This window comes from Solanum stenotomum, chromosome 2, assembly GCF_019186545.1.
Source record: "Solanum stenotomum isolate F172 chromosome 2, ASM1918654v1, whole genome shotgun sequence".
Classification (NCBI taxonomy): Eukaryota; Viridiplantae; Streptophyta; class Magnoliopsida; order Solanales; family Solanaceae; genus Solanum; species Solanum stenotomum.
Genome location: NC_064283.1, coordinates 13,067,120 through 13,083,934, shown reverse-complemented (window position 1 = coordinate 13,083,934; position 16,815 = coordinate 13,067,120). Strand labels below are relative to the sequence as shown.

The 16,815-nt window shown below is 35.8% G+C and overlaps 2 protein-coding genes across 2 annotated transcripts; one reads left to right on the top strand and one right to left on the bottom strand.

Moving 5' to 3' along the window:
* Positions 1-4,190: 4,190 nt before the first annotated feature.
* On the top strand, positions 4,191-15,873 carry LOC125855700 (uncharacterized). Its single transcript, XM_049535439.1, has 5 exons — positions 4,191-5,064; positions 5,161-5,276; positions 5,404-5,569; positions 14,851-14,933; positions 15,507-15,873. The coding sequence occupies exons 1-5, from the start codon at positions 4,191-4,193 to the stop codon at positions 15,579-15,581; spliced, it is 1,314 nt and encodes a 437-aa protein (XP_049391396.1). The 3' UTR covers positions 15,582-15,873.
* On the bottom strand, positions 15,761-16,741 carry LOC125855650 (NAD(P)H-quinone oxidoreductase subunit M, chloroplastic). Its single transcript, XM_049535405.1, has 2 exons — positions 16,224-16,741; positions 15,761-16,119 (listed from the first exon to the last, which is right to left on the bottom strand). Exons 1-2 carry the CDS (start codon positions 16,671-16,673, stop codon positions 15,937-15,939), a joined length of 633 nt encoding a protein of 210 aa, XP_049391362.1. The 5' UTR covers positions 16,674-16,741; the 3' UTR covers positions 15,761-15,936.
* Positions 16,742-16,815: the final 74 nt, after the last annotated feature.

Genomic DNA, 16,815 nt, shown 5'->3' with positions numbered 1-16,815 from the left:
TGCTAAGGCCTCTTGTTCCTTCTTCTTTGCAATTATACTTTTAGGTACAAATTCCAAAGCTTGTGGACTTAATTTTCTATTCAAAAGCGGAGGTGAAACATGCTCTTCTTCATCGTCAACGAAATCAGCCCATCTAGGAGTACTCACCTCCCTTTGCTTTTCTTTCGAGACCTCATGAGCTGAGGTGTTTGATGTGATCATGGGTGACTTGATTGCTGAATTGGGTTTGAGCAACATGGCAGCCTCACTTTCTTGAATAATATCAAAATCGGCTCGAACCAAAGTTTGCTCATTCATGGGATTAGAATCAACTAACTCTAATTCTTTCTCCACCTCGAGTGCTTCAAACGGATTTGTACAAACAATGTCCTTCGGTTCATTAGATTGCACTACTAGATTAGTAGTTAGCTGATGCTTATTTTCAAGACGTGGAGATTTACTTCGACTTACCGAGGAACCAATACACATAGAAATTGATTTTTTTATGCAATTGTGTTCCAATTCCCAGTTGCATTCTCATCACGACCTGAAATTTCAACTTGCAAATCGACAGGTTCCAAAGGTTGCAAATCACCACATTTTGATCCTTCAAATTTTTTATGTCCATCAATTGCCAAATTCTCAAGTTGCACATTAGATTTTGGCGTCTGTATAGCATCGTGAAGTTTCTCAGGAGTATGCTTATCACCTTGCCTCATACTTGAATTTTCAGCAGCAACTTCCTTCTCTTTTCTCTAGTTAATTTTTTGCGCAAATTGTGCATCGTTGGATTGATTTGTATCCACAACGAGTTGCTCTTCAACTTCAATATGATCAGCTGAATTACAGCTTTGCTGATTGGGAGAAGTATTCTTTTTCCGTGAAAACTCATCAGTTTGAGGAATTAAGGATAACATTCGATTCCCGGAAGAGTAGTCGTCTAACACTGCTTTGCCCAAACGCTGGCCAGAATTTTGATCTTGAACACCACTCTTTTCAGCCCCTATCTGTAAATCTTTAATTGTTCCTTCATCATCCTTTTCACCAACTTCCAACCTATTTGAATCAGCTTTTTTAGCATTGAGATGAACACGAAGATCACCTCGAAATTTTTCTCCTTCAATATGGTTTTCTATCCCCCTGATGTTTACATCTGTTGCAATAATATGGTAAATAATCGTACCTGATTTTTTGCCATATGTTTGTAATCTCGTCGGTGACTAAATTTTTGATTTGAACTCTAATTCTTTTTGGAAGCGTCCTTAACAGATCGACCTCGACTTTTACCCTTGCAGTACAAGGTCGTGTTTTATCATTGGTCGCTCGATCCACATCAAGAGGCTGTCCAACAGCTTGAAGCCATTGAAAACAGTGCATTACGAGCAAAATATTGACATGGTAAACTTGGGAAGGAAATTCATGTCATTGCAATAGGTTTCTTCCCTGGGACTAAAAGAAGGAGTCCACTTTTGGATTCTGAACGGTATAACATTACCGGCAAACTTAATCGACCTACTAGTTTTTGAAAAGATTGCAATATAATCTTCCTTCAAAGTGAACCGCAACAGCACGTATCGACTTTCCAATAACCCAATGTTACATTCACCCTTAAATCCTAATTGTTGAGGCAATATTTTCCGTAAATCTGGAAGTTCAGGCCTTCCATGTGAGAATTTGGCTATGAGAGCGAATTTTAGATTCTCCTCCGTGATAAACGTTTCAAGGTCTTTGGAGTCAAAAACCACTGTGGGTTCTCCATGTAAAAGACTGACTGGTTTAAGAAATTTCTCGTAGATTGTTGATTTCCGCTGATTGACGAAGCATATGTACGACTTGTATTAGGGTTGACGTTTGTCTCTCCCATAACCATAGGCTGGGGAGAGGGCGAAGCAGCCATGCTATTCACGCCATATTTCGATTGAGAGAGAGAAGAGAACTTTTGGGTTTAGGGTTCTCGTTCTCATTGCTTGGGAAATTTAAATCTAATTTGATATCAATTAATGTATAAAATATTCAAGCTAATTAAAGAAAACCTCAATTTTATGTTTGTAATTATCTAGATAGTAATAAGTGAAAAAAATTAAAGTTAAAAAAAAGTAGTCAACACCTAAAAAAAATTGTGAGCAATCAAATATAAATATTTTAAACACATTTCCATCTATTGTCGTAAACTTTTTTAATCAAAATGTCACAATAAATTTTAACGTCTACTCATATATCTTGAGTTGTATACAAAATCTGCAATAGGTGTATTATAATTTATATCATGTTGTATATACATGTTTAAGAAAGAATCAAGTGAAATGTATGAATATCATACGATAACTATAATTCTATATTAAAAGAAAAAATTCATTATTAGAAAGCTTACATTAACATGTTCTTATTTTTCGCCCATGAAAAAATATAATAAGCTTCTAACGCTTCTTCGTTCTCTTAAATGTCTTTTTTAATGTATATTTTATTATTTTCACATTAAATTTTGATATGATATATGAGTAAGTGGATAGAGTTTATGCTTCTTTTATTTTTCATGTTAATTAATTTGTGATGATTGAAAATTGATTTATACATATGTGATATTCGTAGATTTACATGTAATTTAATCATGTTGTAGAATCTATATTATCTCATCATATCCAGTGGCGGCTCTACAGCTTTGAAAAAAAAGCAACTGCCTTAGGCCCCAAAATTTGAGGGGCCTCATTTTTTAAAAATACAGTAGGTTATACATATATTTTTTTTTTAAATATCGCGTATAATTTGTAGAAAATATAATTTTTTCATAAAAGAGCAAGGAAGTAATAGAAGTTTGACAAATTATGAGTAATATGTCTCAAGAAAGATTAAATAATTGGCTATAATAAACTTCATAAAAAATATATATTCGAATTTAAGGCTTCCATTCGAATTTTGCTTTAGGCCACCGATTTATTAGAGCCGCCCCTGATCATATCATCTATTATTTACCTTCAAGAGAAACAAAACTTTTTTTCTCTATTTTTTAATCTTCACTTTTAATTTTGACACAAATATGTGTATCACAAGAATAACATTTATATAGAAAGTCAATGAATTAACAAATAATATTTTTTTCAAAAAATAATTAAATATTACATGATTTGATATTTACATGCAACACACGTCATCGAAGAACTACTACACATATTACATATTAGCGTGAGACTTTGTTCATTAATATTTTTTCCATTTAAATTGTTTATACTATAATTAAGAAGCTAGAAAATAGTCTTGTTTCCTTTTTAACTATTTAATAAGTGTGAGTGTCTTACACAATCAAAAGGTAATTATAGAATTTGTCATTTCATTTTTCTAACACTTTTCTAAAACTATCTATCGATTGTACACCACGTGAATCTGCCATTTGAACGATAATATCATTATCATCCTTTTAGGTTCCATTCTTCTGCAATCAAAAATCAATTTTTAATATTGTTTGTACAATTTAATGTTCACAAGTTTGTTGTTGTATAAGCGTGAGACTTTTTAAATTTTATATATATATATATATATATAAATCGTTTGTATTGTAATTAAGAAGGTAGAAAATGGTCACTTTTTTAAAAAAATATTTAGTAAGTGCGGTTATCTTGGACGATCAAAGGTAATTCAGAAATTTTTTATCTCGTTTTTCTAACGCTTTTCTTCTAAAACAGTTTATCAGTTGTACACCACATGAGTTTGCCTTTTGAGCGACAGATGTTATTATCATCTTTTTCTTTTAAGATTCTCTTCTTTTATAATAAAAGTTTAGTTATTAATTCCGTTAATACAATTCAAATGTTCAAAAATTTGAAACGACAACACGTCAATACGAACTAAACATTCAATTTTTACTCACCAAAATTAACTAATTAATAATGTTAAATTCTTTCTCATTTTCATGAGAATAGTGAAGGTTAGACACTCCAAAACATAAATAAATTCAATATATTATTAATTTAATTGAACTCATTGTTATTCTCGAGGTAACCTCTTAATCCGCATGAAGTATTAAACTATCAAAGGCTGCATTTTACACTCTTCTTCGATTTTTGCTGCTTCTCTGATTACTTCAATTTCAGCCACTTTTGTTCTTAATTACGAAGTGTGAGTGATTTTATCGTGTCTAAGCTTAATCGGAAACCTAGGGATTGTAGGGAGTAATAGTTTGGGTCATTTGTTTAGTGGAAATTTGAGTTTTTGATTGTATGGAGAAAGTTGATATGAAGGAATTGTGTCCTTGTCAAGATAAGGAAAGGTATCATGAGCTTGGTAGTGCATTGGAAGGATGTGTTCATTTCAATGAAGATTATAAAATGTTGTTGTTATATATAGAGCAGGGTAGAATTGCCTATGGTGGTTATAACCCTAGGCCTACTTGTACTGATGTTGAAGATGGGATTTTAAGTAAGAAGCGAGGAAATGAGGATAGGGATTTAGACAATAGGAAACAAAGAATTGATATGGAGATTGTACCTGGTAAAGAGCAGAAGATAAAAGAGGGGATTTTGAGTATGAAGCAACGAAACGAGGATAGGGATTTAGACAGTAGGAAGCAAAGAATTGATATGGAGATTGTAACTGGTAAGGAGCAGAAGATAAAAGATGGGATTTTGAGTAAGAAGCAACGAAACAAGGATAGGGATTTAGACAATAGGAAGCAAAGAATTGATATGGAGATTGTACCTGGTAAGGAGCAGAAGATAAAAGATGGGATTTTGAGTAAGAAGCAACGAAACGAGGATAGGGATTTAGACAATAGGAAGCAAAGAATTGATATGGAGATTGTACCTGGTAACGAGCAGACAATGAAAGATGGGATCTTGAGTAACAGGCGACGAAACGAAGATAGGGGCTTAGATAATAGGAATCATAGAATTGATGTGAATATTTTACCTGGTAAGGAGCAGACAATGAAAGATGGGATTTTGACTAAGAGGCGAGGAAACGAAGATAGGGGATTAGATAACAGGAATCATAGAATTGATGTGAATATTATACCTGGTATGGAGCAGAGGATTCAGAATGATAGCAAATTCATGGATGCGGAAGTAAAAATTGAACCTCAAGAAGATTCTGATTGTAAGTTATTTGATTCGTGCAAAAAAAAAAATTGTGTATCAAGATATCATTGTCTTAAATCTTCATTTGGTAATAGTTGTTGTTTTGTTTATGAAGCTATTAAGGAGGCAGAATCCGAAAGTGAAGTAGAAATCCTTGAAAATATAGGTACAGAGGTAGGTTGGGGCAGTAGCTCTAACCCCTTTGTACCTTCAGTGGAACGTTGCCTGAATGTATGATTTCAATTCTTCTGCTACTTTCACTAGTTCTTTTGGTCCCTCTTTTATTTTATGTTACCTCTTAGTTTTGGTTCACCGTGATAATTCTTGTAACCATTGACTGCTAATTTTGTGTATCAAGCTGGATGCGACAATCATAGATTCTAGGTACAGGAAGGAGGTTTTGAATTTATTGATGACGCCCTACAATGGAGAGGAGTATAAGAAGCTCTGGAAAGACATTAGGATGCGATTACCATCTAGCTCAAGAAATGGACGTGGGAAATCCCTTCTATCACTCCATAAAGGTAGGTTAATAGCCTGCGGTTTGTTTTCCAGCATCGTGGCATCTTTTCTGATTTTGAATGTTTCTCTTGTGTTTTGAATTGTTCTCAGGCCATACCTTGATTTCAAATCTATGTTGTCACTTTTAAGATAGTATCCAGTTCCATAGGATTCCTGCTCTCTCATTTAGACAACTTAATTATAGTTTCTTGTCTTGTTCTTTCGCCAAAAAAATGAACTGAACTTGCTAGCAAATCTTTACCGATCTGATTGATAAAAAGTTTGACTTTTTTTTATCTCACCTTCATGTAGCTCGTAGTAGAGTATGTTCTTTTCTTTTTTTTTGGTTGAATTTTGACTCGAAGTCCTTGTTATTTATTTAAAACAGCCTGAAATGGTCCATCTTAAAAACAGGAAACAACCTGGTCGGCCCAAAAGTGACCAGACCAGGTGAATAAAAACATGACCCTTCATAATAGGGTTTCCTAATTGTATTCTCAGCTTCTCCCTTATAGAGCATGTTCTCCTTTTGTTTTCTTTACACTTTTATTGTTTTATTTTCACTAGGTGTGGAAGAGTAGAGTGTTTTTAGTCAATTAAAAAGGGAAACATTCAGATATTTTTGTTTTTAAAAGTTCCCATCGATCATTGTTGTACCTTTTCAATTGACTCAACATTTTGTATGAACAAGGCATGATCAATGTAACTTTTGATACAATATAATGTTTACTCACAAAGAAGTGCCAGTGGAAACAATAGTCATGTAAGGCAAGTGACCTCATCAAAAAGAAGAAGTCATGTATGGCAAGTGGATAAGTTGTGACTCCAAGAAAGGGAACAAAGAAAACATTCCTAGAAAGGAATAACTGCTTTAGAAGTCTGAAAGCCATGCCGAGAAACAAAAGACTTAACTTGCCAAATATGTTGAAGGTCATCGACTCATCGATAATCAAAACAGTGTCTCATTCAAATCAATGTTGTCAAAGGCTCATTTAAGGCGCACTTAAATGGCCTAAAGCACATAAAGCTCATGGAGGATGATTCTCCTCACTTAGCTGCGCTTCAGTGTAGGCAACACATTATTTGCATCGATTACTTATGACCTGTTACATCCACATATTCGGTACTGTGAGAAATATAGGAGTACTGTGAGAAATATAGGAAAGGAATATTATTGAATTGTGTTGTTGTGTCTACATTATTACATTGAGATCATATTTATAGACACTAGAATACAATCCTTTATCAAGTAGGATACTAGTTACTATTCCTATTCCTATTCTAAATAGGATTGAATAAATCTATTCCTATTCTAATAGAATTGTGTAAACCTATTCCTATTCTAATAGGAATGTATAAACCTATTCCTATTCTAACACTCCCCCAAGCTAGTGCATACAATTCATGTACCTAGCTTGTTACATATGTAATTAATACGAGGACCAATGAGCGGATTGGTGAGATATCTGCAAGTTGATCAGTCGACTTCACAAAATTGACAGTCAATCTCAATGTGCTTGTCTTCTCATTAAATACTGGATTTGATGCATAATGTCAGTCAATCTCAATGTGCTTAATCTTCTCATGAAATACTGAATTTGATGCATAATGCCGATAAAACACAGAGTGATAAAATTACAGTGTTGAACTTCCCAAACCAAACTTGCAAAGACCGTTTCAGACCATAGAGTGAGTCACATAATCGACATACAAGGCTACTCAACTCCCCTTGAGCAACAAAGTGCTCAAAATCTAGTATATAGTATATGGATCATGTTGGAATCAATAGATGAGTCGATATTAAACAGGTCACCGAAAAACTAGCCGAAACATGCTCATATGTCGGAGTATTAGATTTGATAGCTAAAAGTGGTCACAATCTAAGAAATAAAATTATATGGGTAGGGTCGGAATGATGTCACGATCCAACTAGAAAATATAAATTATAAAGGATAGTTCGAATTGATGGAACAACCCCATTGAAAAAGAGAAATAATACGGGTAGGGTCGGAATGATGGCACGACCCTATTGAAAAAGAAAAATTATATGGGTAGGGTTGGAATGATGGAACAGCCCTACGCAAATTAGATTTGAGAAGTCACCGGAAAGACGAATGGAACTATGCAAATCAAATTTGAGGAGTCAATGAAAAGACACATGATGCTATGCAACTCAGATATGAGAAAATAGTTCAAAAAAATTCACGGTACTACACAAATTAAATATAAAAAGTAGTCCGGAGAGATGCACGGTGTTACGCAAATCAGATATGCAAAAAAAAATTGTAGTCACCGGAAGGATGGCACGGTGCTACACAAATTATATATGAAAAAGTAGCCACTGGAATAATGGCACAGTGCTACACAAACCAAATATGAAAAGTAGTCACCGGAAAGATCGCACGGTGCTACAAAAATTAAATATGAAAAAGTAGTCACCAGAATGATGGCACGGTGCTACACAAATCAAATATGAAAAAGTAGTCACCGGAATGATGGCACAGTGCTACACAAATTAGATATAAGAAAGTAGTCACCGGAATGATGGCACGGTGCTACACAAATTAGATATGAGAAAATAATCACATGAAAGGTACACGGTGACCCAACTTTTGCTAACATAATCATTGGCCAGACGGGCAGCATATATGGGTAATAGCCACCCGCTGGCAGCGGAAGCTCTTTGATTTTCTACCAAGATCGTAGAGGCTCTGATACCATGTGAGAAATATAGGAAAAAAATATTATTTAATTGTGTTGTTGTGTCTACATTATTACATTGAGATCCTATTTATAGACACTAGAATACAATCCTTTATCAAGTAGGATACTATTTACTATTCATATTCCTATTCTAAATAGGATTGTATAAACCTATTCCTATTCTAACAGGTACCAATTTAGCATTACTAAATTGACATCCTAGATCCAAGCTACATACTTTTTTATGCAGAGGGATTTCGCAGTATAGATATATGAGATAAATTATAATTTAGATTGGGTGTTTGGCTTGTAGGGGCATTTGGGCATTTAAAATCTACTTGTTTTTAATGGCCTTTTAAGTGACTCGATTAAGTTTTCTAGTGCGCTTTTGGAGTTATAGTATGCTATGGAAGAGAAGGAACCCCGTTTGCAGGTTCTATTTGTTTCACTTGGCTTCTTGGTTTAAGTGATAGCAAAGAAAAAGGAAATAAGTGTTGTGTATACCTTACGAAGAATTGTAGACAAAAATGACATTCTTTAAAAAGAACAATCAATGATAACAATCCATCATACCAGGAATCTCATGAGTGCTCTAGAAATGTAGAAAAAAGAAAAAGGTCTCTTGAAGTTGTGTACACGAACTAGTTGTCTTTTACATATGTGCTCTCATCATTCCTATAAAAAAAAAAAGATATATGCTTTCACGATGTTTGATATGAAAGCATGTTTTGGAAACTCTAAAGTTGCTTGCTACTCTATGACCAGAAAACGACAAAAAAGATGTAATTAGGTATTGATTTCCTTCCCTTTTAAGACATTAAAACTTAGCTATATAAACCCAAATAGCTTGAGGGAATAATGAAGCCGAGTTTTCTCTTATTTTCTCCTCCGTTTCACATGGTGTCGGATCTTGGTTAAGGCCACCGACATTGGAAGAGAAATTCTGGACACGTTTTTCCCCCAGCTATTTTTCTTGGCTGTCTGAACAGATCTATAATTTCGGAGGTGTTGTGATCAAACCAATACCACCACGAGACTCGGACCACCACCGTGAGTAAACCCCAATCAGCTCTGCCACCAGCGGCCAGCCCATGCTCTCCCACGTGCCGTTCAGAGCTGTCAGATTCTAGCTACTGTTGTCTCACTCGCCAGTGCGTAAGCTATCTTTCAATCAGTTTGCCGGCGAGATTCTTTTTCCAGCAGGGTCACCCTTCAATTCTGAGTAGATCGACACTGGTTGCAGTGAGTAAGACCTCATTCCGTCTAGGTTTTCCAGATTCTGGCAACTGTTTGCTTCCTGAATCTGACGATTGCAGAATTTCCAGATTCGGGTAAGATCTACATTAGGTCACTCGATTCAGATTTTTTTACTTCTTCATTCCTAATATAGTAATTTTCTCAAGGGGTGTGCCCAAACTAAAAAATGTCATAGGAAACCTAGGGAGTAATAGTTTAGGTTGGTTGTTTATTGGAAATTGAGTTTGATTATATGGAGAAAGTTGGTAAGCAAGAATTGTGTCCTTGTCAGCATAGGGACAAGTATCATGAGCTTGGTAGTGCATTGGAAGGATGTGTTCATTGGATGAAGATTATAAAATCTTCTTGTTATTTATAGAGAAGGTTATATTTGCCTATGATGGTTATAGGCATAACCCTAGGTGTACTTATACTGATGTTGAAACTGACCCGCTTTATATGAAGATTATAAAATCTTGAGTTACATAAAATCCCATCTTCAACATCAGTACAAGTAGGCCTAGGGTTATGCATAAAACCACCATAGGCAAGTCTACCCATCTCTATAAATAACAAGATTTTATTGTCTTCGTGGACATGAAAACATCCTTCTAATGCACTACCAAGCTGATGATACCTGTCCTTATCTTTACAAGGACACAATTCCTTCATACCAACTTTCTCCATATAATCAAAAACTCAAATTTCCACCAAACAACTAACCTAAACTATTACTCCCTACACGATAAATCTTAATGTGAACAAATGCATTTTATTGTCTAATGCCTGAACCATTCAGACCTCCACTAAGTGCAAACAAGTGAGGCTTAAGTACTTATATATTATTGAAAATAAATGCAATTCATGGTCTAACGTCTGAACCATTCAGATTGAAACCTCCAATTAGTGCAAACAAATGAGGCCTTAGTCATGGAAGTAATGAACAACATGTTGAGGGTAGCTACTCCAAATAGATGGACTTTGAAGTCAGCAACAGAACAGGCCTGAGTATGGAGATTTGTTAGCCTTTGTATGCTGATGACTCTGTGATTTTTTGGTAAGCCAAAGAGGAACAGATAAGATATATCAGGGTAATACTTATGATACTAGAGGCAGTATCTGGGCTAAGGGTCAACTGGCAGAAAGCAGTCTTTTCCCCCATCAAGGAGGTAGCACAGATGCAAAATTTTGCAGTATTCTAAGCTGCAGCATAGAGAGACTGCCTACGACCTATTCGGGCATGCCATTGGGTAGTAAACATAAAGAATTGCTAATATGGGATGGGATAATCCAGACATCAGAAAAGAAGCTAGCCATCTGGAAGTCACAATGTCTTTCACTTTAGGGCAGACACATTGATAATTGCATTATTAGATTCCCTCCGAACCTATGTCATGTCCTTCCCTCAACCTGCAAAGGTTCCGAAGAAACTGGATAGGCTGAGAAGAGAATTCCTATGGTTTGGCACCAAGAAAGGGAAGCGGTCTTATTTAGTGAATTGGTGAACAGTCCAACTTCAAAAATCACTAGGGGGACTACGATTGAGGAACCTGAAGATTCAAAATGAATGCCTCTTGATGAAATGGCTATGGAGATACATGAAGGAAGATCAAGCTTTGTGGAAAGAAGTTATACAATGCAAGTATGGCCAAGACACTGAATGGTGCTCCAATGAAGCCACAATACCTCTCAATTTGGAGACCAATTAGATCTCTTTGGAACAAACTTGTCGTGAACATGAAGCTCAAAGTAGGCAATGGACAGTAATATTTTTCAGGAAGGATGTCTAGATAGGACAAGAGACCCTTATGCAGACTTTTCCTGGTCTGTTCTCCTTTTGTAGGAACCTTGATATCACTATAGTAGAAAGTTGGTCCAATGGGTGGGATATTTCCCTTAGGAGGAATTTGAATGATTGGGAATAAGTAGAGTGGCAAAACTACTACAAGTGCTCAATGACTTCAAAGGGTAGATACAATCAACTAGAGACACACTGAGGATGGAAGGTTCTCTATAAACAAACTGTATAAGAAGGAAGTGGGACTGCATTAAGGGCCTAGATTGACTAAATGAAGACAGGTTTGGACAAGTCAGGCACCAGCCAAGGTCAAATGTTTTATATGGTTGGTGGCTAAAATAGCATGTCTCACACAAGAAGTACTGAAGAAGAAGGGACGACAAATTGTTTCTAAATGTTTTATCTGCAATAGACAGATGAGACCGACAACGACCTGTTTCTACATTGCAGAGTCACAACCCAACTTTGGTCCCTGTTTTTGAAACTCACAGATAGCAACTGGACTATGCGAGAACACACTGCTGACTTACTTAGTTGTTGGATCAGGAGAGGGAGGGTGGGGAAGCAAAAGGCAGAAAAAATGGTGGAGAATGATCTCAGCTCGCATTTGGCGGACAATATGGAAAGAGAGGAATGGAAGATGTTTTGAGAATAACATAAATTCCGTCCAGAAGGTCAAAGAGAAATGTATTGTCTCCTTTTATTTTTGGTGTAAAGAGTAATGTATAGAAGAAGCAGAACAATTAGTAGATTTGCTAGTTTCACTGTAATAATCTTTGTATTTTACTCTCTGTTAGCAAACATTGGAGGTCTCCAGATATCCTTAATGCTAAGGAATACATACATTACCAATTTCAAAAAGAAAAAAAATTGGGGGAGGTGATTAGACAAGACTTGATATTGCTTTAGCTTGTTGCGGACATGACTATAGATAAGAAGGTGTGGAGGTGGAGGATTAGAGTCGAAGATTAGTAGGTAGCCAAATGTTATCGCGCTTTATGTGGGAGATTAGGGGGCTAGCCCCCTCTGTCCTCTTCTCACTATTGGTAGTATTATTTAGTAATTGTGTAGTTTCTTATTCTTCTATGATACTATTTATTTCTTCATTTCCTTTGTATCTTGTTATTTGGTGGTTATGTTTTTCTTGTAATCATGCTTCGATAACATTTCTTTTAAACTAAGGGTTTATCAGAAACAACCTCTCTACCCCACAAAGGTAGAAGTAAGATCTAGTACATCCTTCCCTCCCCAAACTCCACTTGTGGGATTACACTGGGTATATTGTTGTTGTTGTTGTTTGTGGTCCATGATCTAGGCAAGAAAATCTTGGACTTTAGAGGTCCAATATGTACTCTTATATAGCATCATTGATCTTAAAACTATTTAATAACATTTGCTTCACTTTGGTAAGTATCTTTCTATCACATAACACTCCCATATTCTTCCATTTTGATCATCCTATTTTCATTTCATTCATCAATGGTGCTGGTGTTGCATGAACCCGATCAACCAAAAGGCATGGCCAAGATGAGCACGACCATCATAAAAATTAGGTATCCAATGAACTTAGTAGTTTGCTTGTATTATTAAAGCGGTAAAAGTTCCACTCATGGATAGAGACATGGAAATGTGAAAGGCTTGTAGTCTTGCTTTTTCATCCTTGGGTAATTGAACTCCCTTAGGAAAAAATAAAGAGTGAAAGATGGCTTCACCTTAAAATCATTCTCTAATAGGTTGGGGTAAGAAGAGAACTAGAATTTTCTCACTCAATTGGCTGTCTAGGCACCTGGAATAGTGTGCCTTTCTGTTTAGACAGTTGCATAGGAACTATGTTGAGAACTTGAAAAATAAAGAAAAATACAAATTAGCAAGTCTTTACGCGAAGCAGGGTGGTGATCATATCAATCATATACATAGATTGTAATGCATCTGGTGGAATATGTTTGGCCCATAATCAGTGATTGTTAGAAATTATTTGAGATTTTTTACTACAATGGATTTCTGGAGGAAGAGGAGGAAATTAAGACATGGGAAATAGCTCATTTGACGCTAATGTGAACTATAAAAAACAAAAAGGCGCTTAAGGGACTTGAAAATCTTTTCAATAGAGTGCAACACCTCCTTATTTTCTGTATACTTTTGGAGAGCACGTGATATTTTAGGAAGTATTGATGCAGGATGCTATTTTAAGGGAATAATGTTTCTATATAAGACTATGTTGTATGAGGCGGAGTGTTGGCCAGTTAAGAACTCATCCTCAAAATATGAGAGTGGTGGAAATAAGGATATTAAGGTGCATGTGTGTACATACTAGGAGAGATAAAATTAAGAATGAAGATATCCAGTACAAGGTGGGAGTGAACTCTATGGTGGACAAGATGAGGGAAGCAAGACTCATATGGTTCGGGCATGTGAAGTGGAGGTATGCAGAGGCCCCAATGAGTAAGTGTGAGAGGTTGGCTGTGATGGGTTTTTGGAGAGGTAGTGGTAGTGGTAGGCATGTTTGGGATTAGACAAGACATGGCTCAGCTCCAGCTTTCTGAGTACATGACCTTATATAGTTGGTTATGGAGGTCACAGATTAGGTTAGAAGGTTAGAAGGTTAGTAGGTAGTTAAGCGTTGTCTCATATCCAGACAGGATAGGCTTGGTGGTAGTTTGATGTATTGTACCTGTTTCCTGTTCATACCAATAGTGTCATCTTTCTCTTAAGTTGCATGTCTTATGATTTTTGTTACTCGGTATTTACCGTGCTTCAATTAACAAATTAGTTGGTTATTGTTATCGCTCCTATTTTTTGAATGCTATGTTATGCTTTCTCTATTATATTTTATGTCCTCTTTATGTTTTCCTTTAACTATTCTGATGTGTGTTACTTGAGCCGGGAGTCTTTCGTGAACAACCTCTCTACCCCCACGGGGTAGGGGTAAGGTCTGTATACATGGGACTACACTAAGCTTGTTGTTGTGTTTGTTGTTGTTGTTGTCTTCTATGTGAAAATTTATCTTACTGTATTAATAAGTTATAATCCTCACTATAAAGGTGGAAAATCTACTTGAGAAGGTAAGAAGTTGGGAATAGAGACACTGTTTTGTAAATTCTATTGATCAAGGAAGGCAGTAAAAATTTAATTAAGAGTTCATCCATAATTAAGAGCTGTGGATGTAGCGGGATTGCACATAAGAGATGCATAATTAGGGTTTGCTTTTATGTAATTCAGGTTGGTTTCTATAGAATCTTAGAATAGTTTTAAGCTTTTTTAAGCTGCTTTGTTTAGCATTTGTTATGTTACAGGCCTTTCAATTTAATTGGGGTGTTTTTTCAAGTTTTGTGGTCTTTCAACTACAAGAATAGGGTTCCCAATTAGCTTCCTATAGTTTATGTTACAGAAGAGAAAAAAATACCATTTGATTGCTTGTCTACTTGAATTTCTTGGGAATATCAAACTCTCTAGTTGCAACTACCATATTGGCTGTTGATGTTCTTATTTCTGCTATTTTCTGTACCACTTTCTATCCAATCAGTGAAACAACAAATTATTAATATATTTTCATTGTCAAAAATGCAGGTGTCAATCAGGAAATCAAAAGGGCCGGTCCTGACAAAGATAAAAAGTTGAACATCATGCGTGGATTTTTCTTTTGGTTAGAGGTGAAGGCTATTTCCCTACCATATATTGACTTCAATGAATGTTCCTTTCTTGTCTGTGTTTAACGTGCTCCTTGCAGTGACCATGCATGTGAATCTCCTCTCACTCATTCCAGAATGAAAACCACAGTATAAAATACACTTTTCCCACCAATCCACTTGCTTATCTTCAGATTCCTCAAACCAATGGCTGCTATTGTCCTATCAGTCATTTGCCTCTAAATTATGAAAGTACTGCATTTTGACCTCAAAAAAACATGGGACACTAGTTGGCTTGCTCAAATGTACTTTTCTGTCTCCAAATTTTCAAGGATCAGCAAGGATGACAGATCTAAATTCTACGTCCATGTATCTTATTGTCAAAATTCTGATGTATAAATGAGGTTTGAACCAATGGAATTTCAGTAGTTACAAAGATTGACCAACAGAATGAGAACAAGGACCAACGGATAATTACTGCCTTTCATCTCAAATAAAAGCATGAATTTTTTCATTCACCATTATCTTTCTCATAGTGCTTGATCTGCAGAAGCTAGTGGCTTATACTAAAAGTATATTTTGTTTCAATATCTCCAGCATCTAACTCAGCAAGATGCATTCCAGCCTTGGGAGGATGCAGAATGTCTCCAGACGCTGCCTGGATCTCCTTAGAACCTGTTACTTTTTCCCATTCCCGAATGTCAATGTGTGCCATAAAAACAAGCAATGGAAGAAAACCAACAACAATTATTATGCCGCAGTCCCAAATAAGTTAGGGTCAGCTATATGAATCCTCATTGACCATGTTTCCTTATTTAAGCTCAACTCATGTCATATCATTCAACCGTTAGTAGAAGAAACCCAAAGATTAATATTTCAATTACTGGTAGATAACATTTGCATTGTGTATGATCCATTTGGGAAAAGTTTTCAAGACAGACAGAGAAGGTGAAAGTTTCTTATACATTGTTACAACTGCATTTTTTGCTACTCATTACTTCAATATAGTCAACATTGTTACCTGAATTTACTGGTTTACATCTTCCATTTGTCCATTGTAATTGAACCCAACTCTTGGTTTCCCCATACTGAAGTTAAGAACTCTTGCATTCATGTTGTATTGGATTTCTCCAGTATAGAGAAGTTTTCTTATGTAGTGCTCTATGTCTGAACCTATCAGACGAAGTGTGTACTCCGTCAATGGAGCTCCCTGGTCCAGGTAAAAAATATTGGAGTTAGCATCTCTATTTCTAATCCATTTGGTACAAGAGTGATTACATAATTAAGCTTGTATTGAAGAGAAGTTTTCATTACCTCATAATGATCAACAAGTTCTTGGAAGTAAGAATAGACTTTGGTACAAGTATCATTAGTCCACACAAATTCATCAGTAGGGTCAAGAAGAAGTGTGAGTTTATCCATTTGTGTTTGATCGAAAGCAAAGGTTTCAGGATCAATATAAGCTGCATATATTCTAACATGTCTAGTAGCACTACTGAGCCATTGTCCTCCATGTTCTCTGGTCATGTTCTTGCTCTGCACATTTATTTGTGGTTCTACTGGCCTTGGCTTCTTCATTGTCTCTCCTTGTTTTTCTTCTTCTTTCTTTTCTTCTTCTTTTTCTACTTTTAGCTCTTCAACGTCTGCTTGCTGTGCTGAAACTGAGAAAAAGTTTCTCCTTTTGAGTTGCTTATTCTTTCCCTTTGTGCTCCAACTTAACATGCTGAAATGGGTTGAAGCCATGTATGTTGAAGTTGCTGCCATGTTTCCCCCTTTCTTTTGGCTCCTTTTTTTTCCTAGTGGTTTGTTATGTGTGATTTTTATGGCCTTTTCTTGAATGTTGATATTTTAATTTGAAGGTTAGTATTGGGATATTGATATATCCTCCTTTTTGTGTGGATAGGAA